The sequence below is a fragment of the Microtus oregoni genome, unplaced genomic scaffold, assembly GCF_018167655.1.
Source record: "Microtus oregoni isolate MIOR12 unplaced genomic scaffold, Mior012 000015F_ref0000493, whole genome shotgun sequence".
Classification (NCBI taxonomy): domain Eukaryota; kingdom Metazoa; phylum Chordata; class Mammalia; order Rodentia; family Cricetidae; genus Microtus; species Microtus oregoni.
This window is the reverse complement of record NW_024543074.1, coordinates 44,601,044-44,614,444: the sequence shown is the minus strand read 5'-3', so window position 1 is coordinate 44,614,444 and position 13,401 is coordinate 44,601,044. Positions and strand designations below refer to the sequence as shown.

The window sequence follows — 13,401 nt, the reverse complement described above, 5'->3', positions numbered from 1 at the left end:
CTCAGTTACCCTGGATGAAGCAGGGTCACAGGCACAGGGATGGGGGGACAGAGGAGGTTGCCAGGCTAAGCCCCCTGGCACTATGCAGGCAGCCTGAGGCCAAAGCTAAACCAATCCCATCCATCCCCAGCCCTCCTCCCGGCCTCCCCAAGAAAGGTCTGCTTTGAGCAAAAGCGATGGCTCCACAACTGTGACGCCCAGGGCCTGCGTCTGTGCTTTTCTGTCTTCAGGATTGGTTGTCGTGGCGATAACGTAGCCTTGAGTAGGTAAGCAGTTTTGTTATAAACTGGGCCAGTTCGATTTTGGTGTCTGAAAGGTTGGAAACCTGTAAAACAGCAGAGAGGCCCACCCGTTAGCAGGACGCCAAGGTCAGGGACTTTCCAAGGGGCTGTGCCAAACAATGTTCCCAAAAGTCCCTGCCAGATGGGTTCTGTTTTTGTCTCTGCTTTACAAGTGTGGCTCAGGTAAAAGTTGGGAGCCCTTGAGCCCAGGACCTGTAAGTCCCTAAATCGGGACCCTGCTGCCATCGTGGACCCGCTCCTGGGGCGACATATCCGTGGGGTGCTCAGCAGGCTAACAGGAGTGGGTGCCGCGGTGGAGCAACCCTTACCCCCACTGAGGCCTTCCGGGTACAGAGTCCATTCAGTATCCTCTGGGTCTTGTAGATGGGTTTGCAACTGGAGATGTTGGTCAGGGAATCCAGGGCTGCACAGAACTGTGGGAGAAGAGGGCAGGTGTTGGGCTGGCTCAGGTTACAGGAAAGCAGTTGGCTGGCCAGACGGGTATAGGGGGCAGGAGGAGCCTAGATTCTGAGGAGTGAGTGGGTAGCTCCTCTAGAGGTGGTCCTCAACCTCTGGGTCACAACCCCTTTGGGGTCCCACATCAGATATCCTACATATCAGATATCCTGCATATCAGATATTTACATTATGACTCACAACAGTAGCAAAGTTACAGTTATGGAATATCAATGAAAATAATGTTCTGGCTGGGGGTCGCCACTACTATCAAAGGGTCGCAGCATCAGGAAGGCTGAGAACCACTGAGCTAGAGTGTGCTTTGACTGTTGATTTCTGTGGGGCAGGCTCTCACTCTGCAGCCCAGGCCAGCCTGGAACTTCCTATATAGAAATATTCCTTATGGTAATCCTCCTGCCTCAACCTCTCAAATCCTGATAGTCCAGGCATGTCTTGCTCTGAATGTGGCTTGCAAAGCCCCAGCAGCAGGAATAGAGGAAAGAAACCCCAGGCCTCCAGCCACCACCACATCCCTGAAGCCCAGGCTCCTTACCCCGCCAGCTCTCAGGTCCATGCTCCATACCATGCTGCCATTGCACAGGGGAGCCTGAGGAAGGAAAGACACCATGAGCAGATGGTAGCAAGAGTCACAGGCCTGCCCCAGCCAGACCAGGTCCACAAGTACCCCTAGTGTAGCATAGAGTCAGGCCTGACAATCACCCAACACCCTGAGCTCCAATGTCTACTCAACAGGAGGGGCTGGGGGCAGGGTTAGAGTCCTGGAGCTGAGAGAGGAACATTGAGCGGCTACTGGCAGGGACAATGGTTTCTTTGAAGCTTGCCACAGTCTGGGCAAGAGCAAGGGGGCCTATTGAGAAGGTCAGAGTGGGGTCAGGTAGAGGGATGGGAGCAGCTGCTGCTGGCCTGTTCAAGTCAGACCTGTGGCAGTAGGAGTCCGATGCATTCCTAGTTTGTTCTCTGAGTGGGGTGCTATGTTAGACACACACAAAGGTTCATACGATTCTTGCAAGGCCTGAGTCTAGACTCTGACATTAACTTCCCTGAACCTTGCCAAATGAAGCCTGCCTGTAGAGGTACCAGCAGGGACAACATAGCATAACACCAGGCTTAGCAATCATCAATGGTCAGGCAGTGCAAGCAGAGATGGTATAGGGAGGAAATTGATGCTACAAGTCCTGTCCAACTGCTTGAAATCATGCCTGGAACATCATGACTGGGACATCATGACTGGGTCATGGCGTAGGAAACCTCATTGGGAGATGTCCTGTCCTGCTTTCCCCTGTGTTGAGCTGGTAGGAGTGGGACCAGGCCCCTAGTGACCCTGCCAACTACTTCAAGGTCCACTTGTTAGCCATGGCCCCGCCATTTTGAGAAAGTCCTCCACTTTGGTTAAACAGGGACAGCTTCTGGATACCACAGTAATCAGCCTTCCAGAGCCAAAGTTGTCATCCCTCGGCCCCACTCCCACCCTTCCTCCTGCAGGCCCCTGTCGATGACTGGCCATCCCAGAGTTTTAAGGATCCCCTGGCACTCTCTTTTGCTCACCATTCTTTGATCACTCTTAGCAAGCTCTGGATCCACATCCCAATCCTTCCCTGTCGCCATGACAGCCCCTAGACTGTGAGAGTCTGAGAGCTGTCCGGTTTCCCAGCTACAAACCTCTCTTCACCAGGTTTTCTTGGCATAAACCTGCTCACTTGTAAAGGCCTACAATTTACTGGCCACACTGCTGCCTCCTCCCCAGGCTAGCTTCTCTTCTCCCTCACTTTTGAGCCTGGGGACTGGGGGCTTCCTCAGTCACACACACAGGGCCAGACTCAGCCTGCTCACGATGTGCTCCAGGGAGGGGGGGGTGTTACTCACCCTCTGGTCTTGTGTGATGTTGATCAACTCCTCAATAAGCTCCCTGAGGGGCACAATGGAAGGAGCCGGGGATCGCTGCACCGGGCTTGGGGCAGCGAGACCACTGAGGCAGGCGAGAGCCAGGACTGCCGTCAACCAGAGCGCCATGAAGCCCAGAGCCAACAAGAGAAGCGAGGAGCCGAAGAAGCGTACGCTGACCTAAGCTGGTGGCTTGTGGCCTTAGCCTGTTGCAGCAGCTTTTATAGGCCCAAGGGGTGACGCCTCACCCCTGGTCGCTGCTTTGTTGGGCATTATCTAAAAACCACATCTTTACTCATCTTGATTTTTTTTTTGCTTTTTTGGAAAATCCAGTGCCGTCTAGAGTCTGATGTAGTGGATTGATTGAGAACGATCTGGGGCAGAGTTTCCAAGATAGTGGTTGCTTGTTTCCCGGGTGGGTATTAGAAAGCTGACTTCCGCCCCAGTATGTCTACCTGATGGCCACCCTAGGCTCCTGGGCAGCCAGTCCAATACTGACCCCTTTGGGGAATTTAGTACCTGGCAGCCTCTGGGCATGTGGCAATATCAGTCTACTGTGAGAATCGGGAACGTTTTCTTCTCTTTCTCTCCTTTCCTCCCTTCTTAATTTCAACGAGCATATTTCATAAATCATCAAAGAGTACAGGATTCGAACAGGACTAAGAGAGTAAGGAAAATTTACTCCTGTCCACCCTGCGGCTCCTGAACTTCACAAATAGGAGGGATTGTAGAAGCTCAGAATGAGATGCAGTCAGCTCAGGTATTCCCCTGGCCTTTCTTTCTCTCTCTTTTTTTTCAAGACAGGGTTTCTCTGTAGCTTTGGAGTCTGTCCTGGAACTAGCTCTTGTAGACCAGGCTGGTCTCGAACTCACAGAGATACACTTGCCTCTGCCTCCCTCTGCCTCCCAAGTGCTGGGATTAATGGCGTTTGCTACCACCGTCCGGCTCCCCTGATCTTTCAACTGTAAAATTGTTGTGATGCTAACCCTGCCGATGGGTAATCTCCCTTGGACATTCTGCTGGGACACTAGAGCTCGCCTGGGTGGGCAGGCTGCTCAGCACTCCTGCCCAAGTCAGAGAGCTTGACAGGGCTGATATGGCAGAGACTGTGGCCCCCACACTTGCCTCCCAGTCTCCGCAGAAGCAGGACTGACCCTCCAGGGCCTCAGGTTTCCCAGAACGTTCAGGATGATCAAAGGGCAGCAGCTCCTGGGCTGTCTCCTGCAGGCAGCCCTCAGAGGCAGGGGTGCCAGCACATGGCCTTTTCCCTACTCTTTCCTCGTTCTCAGCTACCCACCCTCTGCAGAGGCCGCAACATTTGCTTATTGCGTAGTGATGTCAAGATGCATCTTCACCCACTTCCTCCCTTAGGCCAACAGCGGCCCCTTCATGCCCCTCTCTTCTTTCTTAGACTCTTTCCCCACCCATTTCTTTCCCTCAGCCAGACTCCATCTTCTCACAAGAGTCCTCAAGGGACTCTGGGGCCCTCACTCCTGCACCAGGCAGCCTGGCTCAGCTCTCTTCTCATTGGGAACAGCACTGGCAGCTCCCTGTCCACAGTGGAGGTTTCTCCCGCCTGTCTACAGACCAGGGAGCTGTAAACCTGCCTCTACCCCTGGCGGTCCCACAGGACTTGGGAGTGCTTTTCCTAGACAAGTGACCCCTGTAGGGCCTCAGTTTCTCAATCTGGACACACCATAGGACTTGGGAGTGCTTTGCCTAGACTCGTGACCCCTATGAGGCTTCAGTTTCTTAATCTGGAGGGCAGGGTGGGTGGCAGATCCCTTGGAGGTCTCCTCGGTGGGGGAAGGCTAGGGGAAACACCTTAGGTGGTGCATGAATGAGTCAACGCGTCCTTGCCCCCTTAAGACACGCAGAAGGCTTGCGGGGAGCAGCGGGAGGCGCACCCGCGCGTGGGAGAAGGCGCGCTGGCGCGGCGATGGCCCGCGGAGATAGCGACGCGGCCTTATGTAACGGGAGATGGGGTCGATAAGGGGACGCGCGCCGCCTCCTCCGTGGTCTCCGGGAAGGCGCGGCCAAGAGCTGCCCCGCGGGGAAGAGGCCACTACCCCCATTCCCCCGTGCGAAGCAGAACCGGCCCGGCTGGACCAGGGTTCCCAGTGCCCTTGCGCACCCTGGAACATCGAGCGCCTGAGCCTGCCCCTGCCACCACCACCAGGAGCGGGGCCACTGCCCCCAGGCCTGCTGCAGTGAAGGAGAACTGAGAACTTTCTTGTTTTTTCTTCCCCCGAGGCAGGGTTTCTCTGTGTAGCCCTGACTGTCCTGGAACTCACTATGTAGACCAGGCTGGCCTCGAATCTAGAAATTCTCCCACCTCTGCCTCCAAAACGCTGGGATTAAAGGCATGCACCACCACCGCCCGACACTTGTTTTATTTTTAAATTTTCATGTTTCAGTCAGTTTAAAGATGTGTGCTTGACTGCTTTCATAGCTGCAAGTTGGACACACTTGCCAAAACTCCAGACCAGCCAGCGCTGCAAAACTAGACATTGTCTCAAAAAACAGAAATCAAAAAAGCTGAGCCGTGGTGGCCTAGGCTTTATCCCAGCCGCTGGGAGACAGAGGCAGGCGGATCTCTGAGTTCTCTGAGTTCGAGGCCAGCATGGTCTGCAGAAGAGATACAGGACAACCAGGGCCACACAAAGAAATCAATAAACAAACAAACAAACAAGCTACGCGTCTGTAACTTCTTTGCTGTTCTTGAGTGTGAACTTTGTAGACCACAATGTCAGACGGTTTTAGACCAAGATGGCCTTGAAGTTGTGGCAATTTTGCCTCTGTCTTTGGAGGGCTGGGATAAATGCCAGGACTGGGCTTCATATCCAGCCGGGTTCAATTACCCATTTACACCATGAGAAACCAATTTACAGAGCGTGGCCTGTGCTTGGGGGCACTCAGGCCCATGGGCTGCAGCTGGGCAGTTTACGGCTTTCCAGAAGTAACTTGGTAGGGGTAGGTTCCGGCCTGCCCCTCTGCTTGCTTTGGTACCTGCGGGAATGTCAGGACCACTTTTACTCTTTCTGGATTGCTCCAGGCTCTGGGTCTCTTTTGCAAAGAGTAGGTGACAGATTGGGAGAAGCGTGATTGCTGGTGCGATTGTGGTGATTGTTTTGGTAAGTACAACTGTTTATTTGATTTTTATGGGAGTTTTACTTGCCAGGAATTTCAGAAAAGATGTGGGGCGGTGTGGCTCTTGGTTCTCAACAGGGTCTCCCACACTTTCAAGTGAGCCGGTTTGGCTTAGCCTTTAAGGGTGTCTGCACAGCACACAGGAAGAGAGTCCATTATCCTCAGAGCAAAAGGCCAGGTCCCTAAACCAGGGCTTCCAGCTTCCCACTCCGCCCACGGTGTACTGGAGGGTCTGGCTCCCCGCATCCTGCTTGGAGAAGTGGGGTGCTACCTGTCTGTGAGTCGAGAACACCTCTTCTGTTGGTATCTGCAAAACTGTGGCAGTGGACCTCCAGATTTTGTAAGTAGTATAGAAATGTTGGGTACTACAGAGTTTGTTGCTGTCGTTACTGTGTGTTTTTGGAGTCAAGGTCTCCCTGTGTAGACCTAATTGGCCTCAAACTCAGTGCCATCCTCCTGCCTCTTCCCTGAATGATGGGATTCTAGGTGTGGGGAACCAGGTAGTTTTTTCTGTTTTGTTTTGTTTTTCTCTCAGTGATTTAAGCCTAAATTCTCCTTCTCAGGACTCTCCTATGGCCCTGATTGGGAACCGCTCCCGCTAACCTTCCAGACCACCTGGGCACAGGGAGTTTGCTGTTTGCACCCCACCAACACCCCGTGCTCTCCTAATCCTTGTTCCCAGATTCTCCTCTTTCTCAAGGAGATGCCTGTAGTAACTTTCTTTTAGGTTGTGTTTTTTTAAACAGGTAATTTTAACGGATATACAAAATCATAGAAGTTGTGCATATTTTTAATGGAGGAACCATGCCATGTACAGTACATGTGGACACCGTGGGAGGCTTGAAGCAGTTGAACATTCTTCTTGGTTTTGTCTTTTGTTATGTAGTGTGTGCGTGTGTGTGTGTGTGCGTGCGTGCTCTTCTCTGTCTGTACGTATGTGAACACACAAGCCGCTTGACTATAGATATCTACTCCTATCACTTGCTATTATTTCTTTGAGACGGGGTCTCTCACTGAAACGGGGGCTTGTTTCAGCCAGTCTGGCTGGCCAGTAAACCCGGGGCTATGGGTGTGCTCCACGATGCCAGCCTTTATATGTGGATGTGGAGGATCCGAACCCGGGCCCTTATGCTCGCAGGGCAAGCATTTAATGCACATTGAGCCATCTCCCAAGCTCCTCCTGAGAGCTTTTTAATGAAAGGTGTGCAAGCTGTAAAGCCTTTGAGAAAGTGTGTATCTAAATATCTTTATTTTAATCTCAGATAAGTACACAGTTTAGCCAAGCAAAAACATTTTAGATGGGAAACAGTTTCTTTCAGAATTTTAAAGGTTTGTCTGAGGCTACAGAGCCCAAGTCCTTTTGAGCTTCTGTCTTCTCTCAGCCTTATTGGGAAAGTGGATGGATTTTCTTAGTCTTCATGCTCCAGTTTCCAGTGATGTGCTTTGGGGTGGCCGATTTTACCTGCTGGATAGATATCCAAAGACCTCTGACCAAAACTGACCAAGCCCTCCTTTCTTCTTCTTTTGTCCTTCACAAGGCACATAGATTAGAACAATTATGTGAGCATATAAACACACATACACAACACACATGTGCACGCGCACACACACACAAAATGAGAGCAGGGAGACTTTACTCATTGGAACTGTTATGGATTTTCTTTGTTTTCTGCTTCCTGGAGTCTCATCTTCAACTTTTGTTCCCATTGGACAAATTTCCCTCTGTTGGTATATCTCCATAGCTTTACTTTATTTATTTATTTATTTATTTATTTAGTTTTTTCGAGACAGGATTTCTCTGCGGCTCTGGAGCCTGTCCTGGAACTAGCTCTGTAGACCAGGCTGGTCTCGAACTCACAGAGATCCGCCTACCTCTGCCTCCCAAGTGCTGGGATTAAAGGCGTGCGCCACCACCGCCCGGCAAAAGATTTATTTATTTATTTTTTATACAGTGTGTTCTCTCTGCATGTATGCCTGCAGGCCAGAAGAGGGCACCAGATTTCATTACTGATGGTTGTGAGCCACCATGTGGTTGCTGGGAATTGAACTCAGGACCTCTGGAAAAACAGTCAGTGCTCTTAACCTCTGAGCCATCTCTCCAGCCCACCAGCTTTACTTTTTTTTATTCCAAGAGTATTTTATTCTTTGGGACTAGGGGAGGTGTGGGACTACCATGTTCTTTTTTCTTGGCAATCCAAGAATTTGTGAATCGTTCATTTCCTTCTCCATACTTTATCAACTAAGTCTTTATTTCCTTCACTATTGTGTGCTTGTTTGCTAGTATTGGCACTTGAACCAAAGGCCTTTCTCGTGCCAGGGACGCACTCTGCCACCGAGCTACACTCCAGTCCTCTTTTGTTTTGTTGTGTTAAAGGTTTCCCTTGGAGTGTAGGTAAGCATTCATTACTGGTTCCAATTGCTTTTTCCCGCAAGTGTGTGTGTGTGGGGGGGGGGGGCTGTGGGGGGGGCTGTGTGTGTGTATGGCTGTGTGTGTGGCTGTGTGTGTGGCTGTGTGTGTGTATGGCTGTGTGTGTGGCTGTGTGTGTGTGGCTGTGTGTGTGTGTGGCTGTGTGTGTGTGGCTGTGTGTGTGTGTGGCTGTGTGTGTGGGGGGCTGTGTGTGTGGGGGGCTGTGTGTGTGTGTGTGGCTGTGTGTGTGTGTGGCTGTGTGTGTGGCTGTGTGTGTGTGTGTGGCTGTGTGTGTGTGTGTGGCTGTGTGTGTGTGTGTCTGTGGCTGTGTGTATGTGTGGCTGTGTGTGTGTGTGGCTGTGTGTGTGTGTGGCTGTGTGTGTGTGTGGCTGTGTGTGTGAGGTTTGCCTGTTTGTATAGTGGTGTCTGAGTGCACTTGAGCTCACAGTTGTGAGTGGAGGGATGGAGGCCAGAGGTTGATGCCAGGAGTCTTCATCAAGCAATCTCCACCTTAGTTTTCTCTGGGTGGGCTTCCTTACTGAACCTGGGCTGACTCCCTAGAATGGCTTCCAGCTAGCCCCTGAGATAGTCCTGCTTCCGCCTCCCCAGTGCTTGATTATGGGCACACAGGGCTGCGGCCAGTGTTTGATGTGGGTGCTGTGGATCTGAACTCTAGTCCTTACATTTGCATAGCAAGTACTTTTCCAACTGAGCCATGCTCCAGCCCCTGTCCCAGTTTGTTTGTTTGAGACAAAGTCTCACTGTGGAACCCTGGCTGGCCTTGAACTCAACAGAGAACCACCTGCCTTCTATCTACCCTTGGTGCACTAGAATCAAAGATGTGTGCCACCACTCACAGAGAGGTCCTGTGATGGTGATGATGATTTTGGATAAACTGAATGCTCTTTGTTGAAAATTATTTTAATTTCCCAGCAGCAAGTCAGGTAGGAGCCACACCTGTAACCTCGGCACTCAGATTTGAGTGAAGAACTGTGAGTTTGAGGCTATCTTCTTTCCCCTCTGTCCCAAATCAGCTTCTTCAAGGTGCCTGGCTCGTTTCCTTGAAGGGGTGCTCTGAGATGAAGGGGCAGCACTCTGTGCATCGTCGCCAGCATGGCACCACACTTTAGCCCCTCAGCCGACAGAGCTAGGATGCAGGCACACTGAGCCACACTGACTGGACTCACCTGCCTCTCCACTGCGCTTCCATTAAACCGTGGCAGCAAACATATAAACCCAACCTTCTCCCATTATTTATTCAGTTTTGGCTTTATGAGACAGGATTTCTCTGTGTGGCCCTGGCTGTCCTGGAACTTGGAGATCCATCTGTCTCTGCCACCCTGGGATTAAAGGCACGAGCCACGGTTGCCTGGCTAATACTGCTCCCATTTTTATGTGTTGAACTCAGGATTGCTAAGCGTGCTCTGCGCAGCTGAAGCCCAGATCTCTCCAGAAACAGAGCCTGCGCTTTCCAGATCCCACTTTGCCCAGGCCCTGAGATCACTGTGACTCCGATCTCTACAAACTTGACTGTTTTAGGTACCTCGTGCACACGGACCAGTGCGGTAGTTTTCCTCTTGCAACTGGTTTTGTGCTTGGCTTATTGTCCCCAAGGCTCATCCACACTGCTGTGTGCATCAGAACTTCCTTCCTTGTAGGGCTAATATTTCACAATATGAAGACCTTGTGAGTGTGTGGTCTGCTGCCTCTTGGCTGCTGTGCCAATCATAGATCATAGAGCGATTTCGGTTGCTTTGGGTATATTCCAGAAATGGAACCGATAAATCCTATGCTAATCAAAATTATTTGTATTTATGTGTCTCTCTGTGTGTGCCACATGCCTGGGGGCTAGAGGGGTATCAGATCCCCTGGGGCTGGAGTTACAAGTAGTTGTGAGGTGCCATGTGGGTGCTGGGAACTGAATTTAGGTCTAGAAGAGCAGTACAGGTTCTTAACAATTAAGCCATCTCTCTAGCCCCTAGAATATAATTCCTATGAATTTCTGCCTATAACTCCAGCTCCAGAGGGTCTGACACCTCTGGCCTCTTCTAAGTGAACTGCACTCATGTGCACATACCCACACACAAACGTGCACACACATGCACATACCCACACACAAACATGTGCACACACACATGCACATACCCACACACAAACGTGCACACGCATGCACATACCCACACACAAACATGTGCACACACACACATGCACATACCCACACACAAACGTGCACACGCATGCACATACCCACACACAAACATGTGCACACACATGCACATACCCACACACAAACATGTGCACACACATATAATTGCAAATAGAATAGTGTTTAAATGGTTTAAAGGTTTCACATTCCACTAATAGTACATGGGGATCTACACTCTCTAAATCTCACCCACTGTGTGTGTGTGAGTGTGTGTGTGGGGGAGACAGAGAGACAGAGTTAGCAGTCACCCTAATAGCTCTGAAAGTGTTGTGTTGTGGCTTTGCCTTCATATATGGATGGACACCTTGCATACCTGGTTCCTATAGAGGTCAAAAGAAGGCATCAGGTCTCATGAAACTGGAGTTACATACAGTTGTGAGTCTGCATGTGGGTGCTGGGAATCAAACCTGGGTCCTTTGGAAGGGCAGCTAGTGCTGCTAACCACTGAGCCATCTCTCTAGAGATTTGCACTTTTCTAGTATTTAAGGATGCTGAAAAATCACTTGTGGGTTTATTTGCCTATTTGGGTTTTGTTTGTTTGTTTGGTTGGTTGGTTGGTTTTTCGAGACAGGATTTCTCTGTAGCCTTGGAGCCTGTCGTGAAACTAAGTCTTGTAGACCAGGCTGGCCTCGAACTCACAGAGATCCACCTGCTTCTGCCTCCCAAGTGCTGGGATTAAAGGCATACACCACTGCCTGGCTATTTGCCTATTTATTTAGACAGGGTCTCCTGTAATCCAGCCTGCCTTTTAAATTACTATGTATCCCAGGCTGGCCCTGAGTTACTACCGATACTGTTGTCCTATCTTCCAAGTGTTGGTATTACAGGTATGAAGCACCATGCCTGGTTTTTATCCCCTCCCCCACTTCTCTTGACAAATACATATTCAAGTTCTTTGCCCATTTTGAAATCGGTTTTTAGGAACTGCCACATTGTGGAGGCTAGCGATGGCTAAGCAGTTAAAAACACTAGGTGGTCTTGCAGAGGACCCAGCACCCGTAAGGATTACAATGGTCTGTAAGTTTAGTGCTGGTAGATCCAGTGCCTTCTCCTGGTCTCCATGGGCACTACATGGACATGGTGTACAGACATATAGAAAGGCAAACACCCCACCCATAAAGTAAAACTTGACTTAAGAATTTGCTGCATTGTAAGAGTTCTCTACTTGGGCTATCACCTCCTATCATGTAGATGATTCGCTGGTGTCTCTCTGTGGTACACATTCCCTTTCTGCTCGACTGAGTCCTGCACTGCACTGATGTGGTTCAGTATACCTGCACCATCTTTGGCTACCATGCTTCTGGTGCGTGGGTGCATGTGTGCGTACGTGCGTGTGTATTAGATATTTGGCTTGCTAGCCTGTTTTCATAAGATGCTGCTCTGGAGGAGAAGAAAGGGTAATGGAATCTGTGAGGTAAGAAAGCAGAAGTGGAGTGGCAGGGAAGGAAGGGGACCCTCCCCGGGGCAAGGAACACAGGGGAAGAGGATCGATTGAGGTGCAATGCCACATGCAAAGTCCTGGCGACACCTTTACTGTTGGACACCCTATAACAATAACAAGAGTGATTGCTTTCTAGTTTCCTGGCTGCTATCAGTGTAATACTGACCTTGTAGAATGAACTCGGCTATATTCCTCTCTCCTTTCCTGTACTTCAGAAGCGGTTTAAAATGCTGAATTACTCTAAATGTCAGTCAGGCATCACTCAGGAAGACATCGGCCCTGGGCCCTACTTTGTGTGACGCGCTTAACTATTCTGAGGCAGAGTCTCATGTATTCCAGGCTGCCCTAGAGCTGGGTAGCTAAGGCTGACTTTGAATTTGTTTATTGAGACAGGGTTTCTCTGTAGCTTAGGGTTTATCCTGGAACTCACTCTGTAGACCAGGCTGGCCTCAAACTCAAAGAAATTCACCTGTCTCTGCCTCCTGAGTGCTGGGATTAAAGGTGTGTGCCACCACTGCCTGGTTCTGCCTTTGAATTTCTGATCTTACCTCCACCACCTGAGTACTTAGAACACAGGCATGCACACACTGTCATGCCTGGTTTATTTATGGTGTTGAGGATGGAACCCAGGGCTCTATGAATGCTACGTAGCATTCTACTGAGCGAGCTCCACCCCCAGCCTTTTAACTCCCAGCTTAGCATCATTACACGTTATAGGCTGTTCTATCTGCAGTGTGTTTGGCTTTCGCTTACATAGCTGAGCACTGACTTAGGTTTTATAATTTTCTGACTTACTGATCATGCAAAAGCACCATGAGTATGTAAAGTAGAAGCCGTTCTTTTTAGATTTTATTTTTACATACTTACTGTGTGTGCATGCACACGCATGTGCCCATGTAGAGCTCAAAGGATGACACTGTGGAGTTGATTCTCCCCATCTTCCTTTATGTGGATCTCAGGGATCAAACTCAGGTTGTCAGGCTTGTTGACAAGCGCCTTTGCCCACTGAGCCATCTCACTGGCCCTAGAGACGACTTCTAATCACGGTTCTGAAGTTTCCCTAAGCCCAGCCATGCTATAAACGTTACAACGCTGGGCAGAGGCCCTGAGCCCACTCAGCTGCATGTCTAGATGTGGAAACAGCCTTTGCTGTGTGGCTGACCAGGACACCCGGTGGAGCAGGGGTAATTGTTGCCTCTCTGACTTCTATTTTCAGTTCACGATGCGCTTATGGAGCTGCAACTGCTGCCAGTTCAGGGCATTTGCATACAAGCCAGTCTCAGAGCTGAGGCACACTTCTGTGAGAACAGAACTGAGCCGGGCTCAGTCAATGTGACAGCTAGGTGGTTCCTCAAACCATCCAGGTTAGAGATGCTGATGCCTGGACCAGAGCACTCCTGGCTTTGATGGCAAGGCATGGCCAGAGCCTAGATTACTCTTTTGGTTTTGTTTTTCGAGATAGGGTTTCTCTGCATAGCCTTGGCTGTCCTGAAACTTACTCTGTAGGCAGGCTGGCCTTGAACTCAAAGATCTACCTGCCTCTGCCTCCCAAGGGATG

The 13,401-nt window shown here is 50.3% G+C and overlaps 1 protein-coding gene across 1 annotated transcript; it reads right to left on the bottom strand.

Annotated features, from left to right (window-relative positions):
- Positions 1 to 226: 226 nt before the first annotated feature.
- Il13 (interleukin 13) lies at positions 227 to 2,783 on the bottom strand. Its single transcript, XM_041664444.1, has 4 exons — positions 2,622 to 2,783; positions 1,291 to 1,344; positions 611 to 715; positions 227 to 325 (listed from the first exon to the last, which is right to left on the bottom strand). The coding sequence occupies exons 1-4, from the start codon at positions 2,766 to 2,768 to the stop codon at positions 227 to 229; spliced, it is 405 nt and encodes a 134-aa protein (XP_041520378.1). The 5' UTR covers positions 2,769 to 2,783.
- Between the last annotated feature and the right edge of the window lie 10,618 nt (positions 2,784 to 13,401).

Coding starts and splice junctions, on each gene's coding strand:
- Il13 (XM_041664444.1), bottom strand. CDS start 2,768: ATGGCGCTCTGGTTGACGGCAGTCCTGGCTCTCGCCTGCCTCAGTGGT. Junction 716..1,290: donor TGGACCTGAGAGCTGGCGGG/GTAAGGAGCCTG, acceptor CTTCTCCCACAG/TTCTGTGCAGCCCTGGATTC. Junction 326..610: donor CCCGGAAGGCCTCAGTGGGG/GTAAGGGTTGCT, acceptor GCTGTTTTACAG/GTTTCCAACCTTTCAGACAC.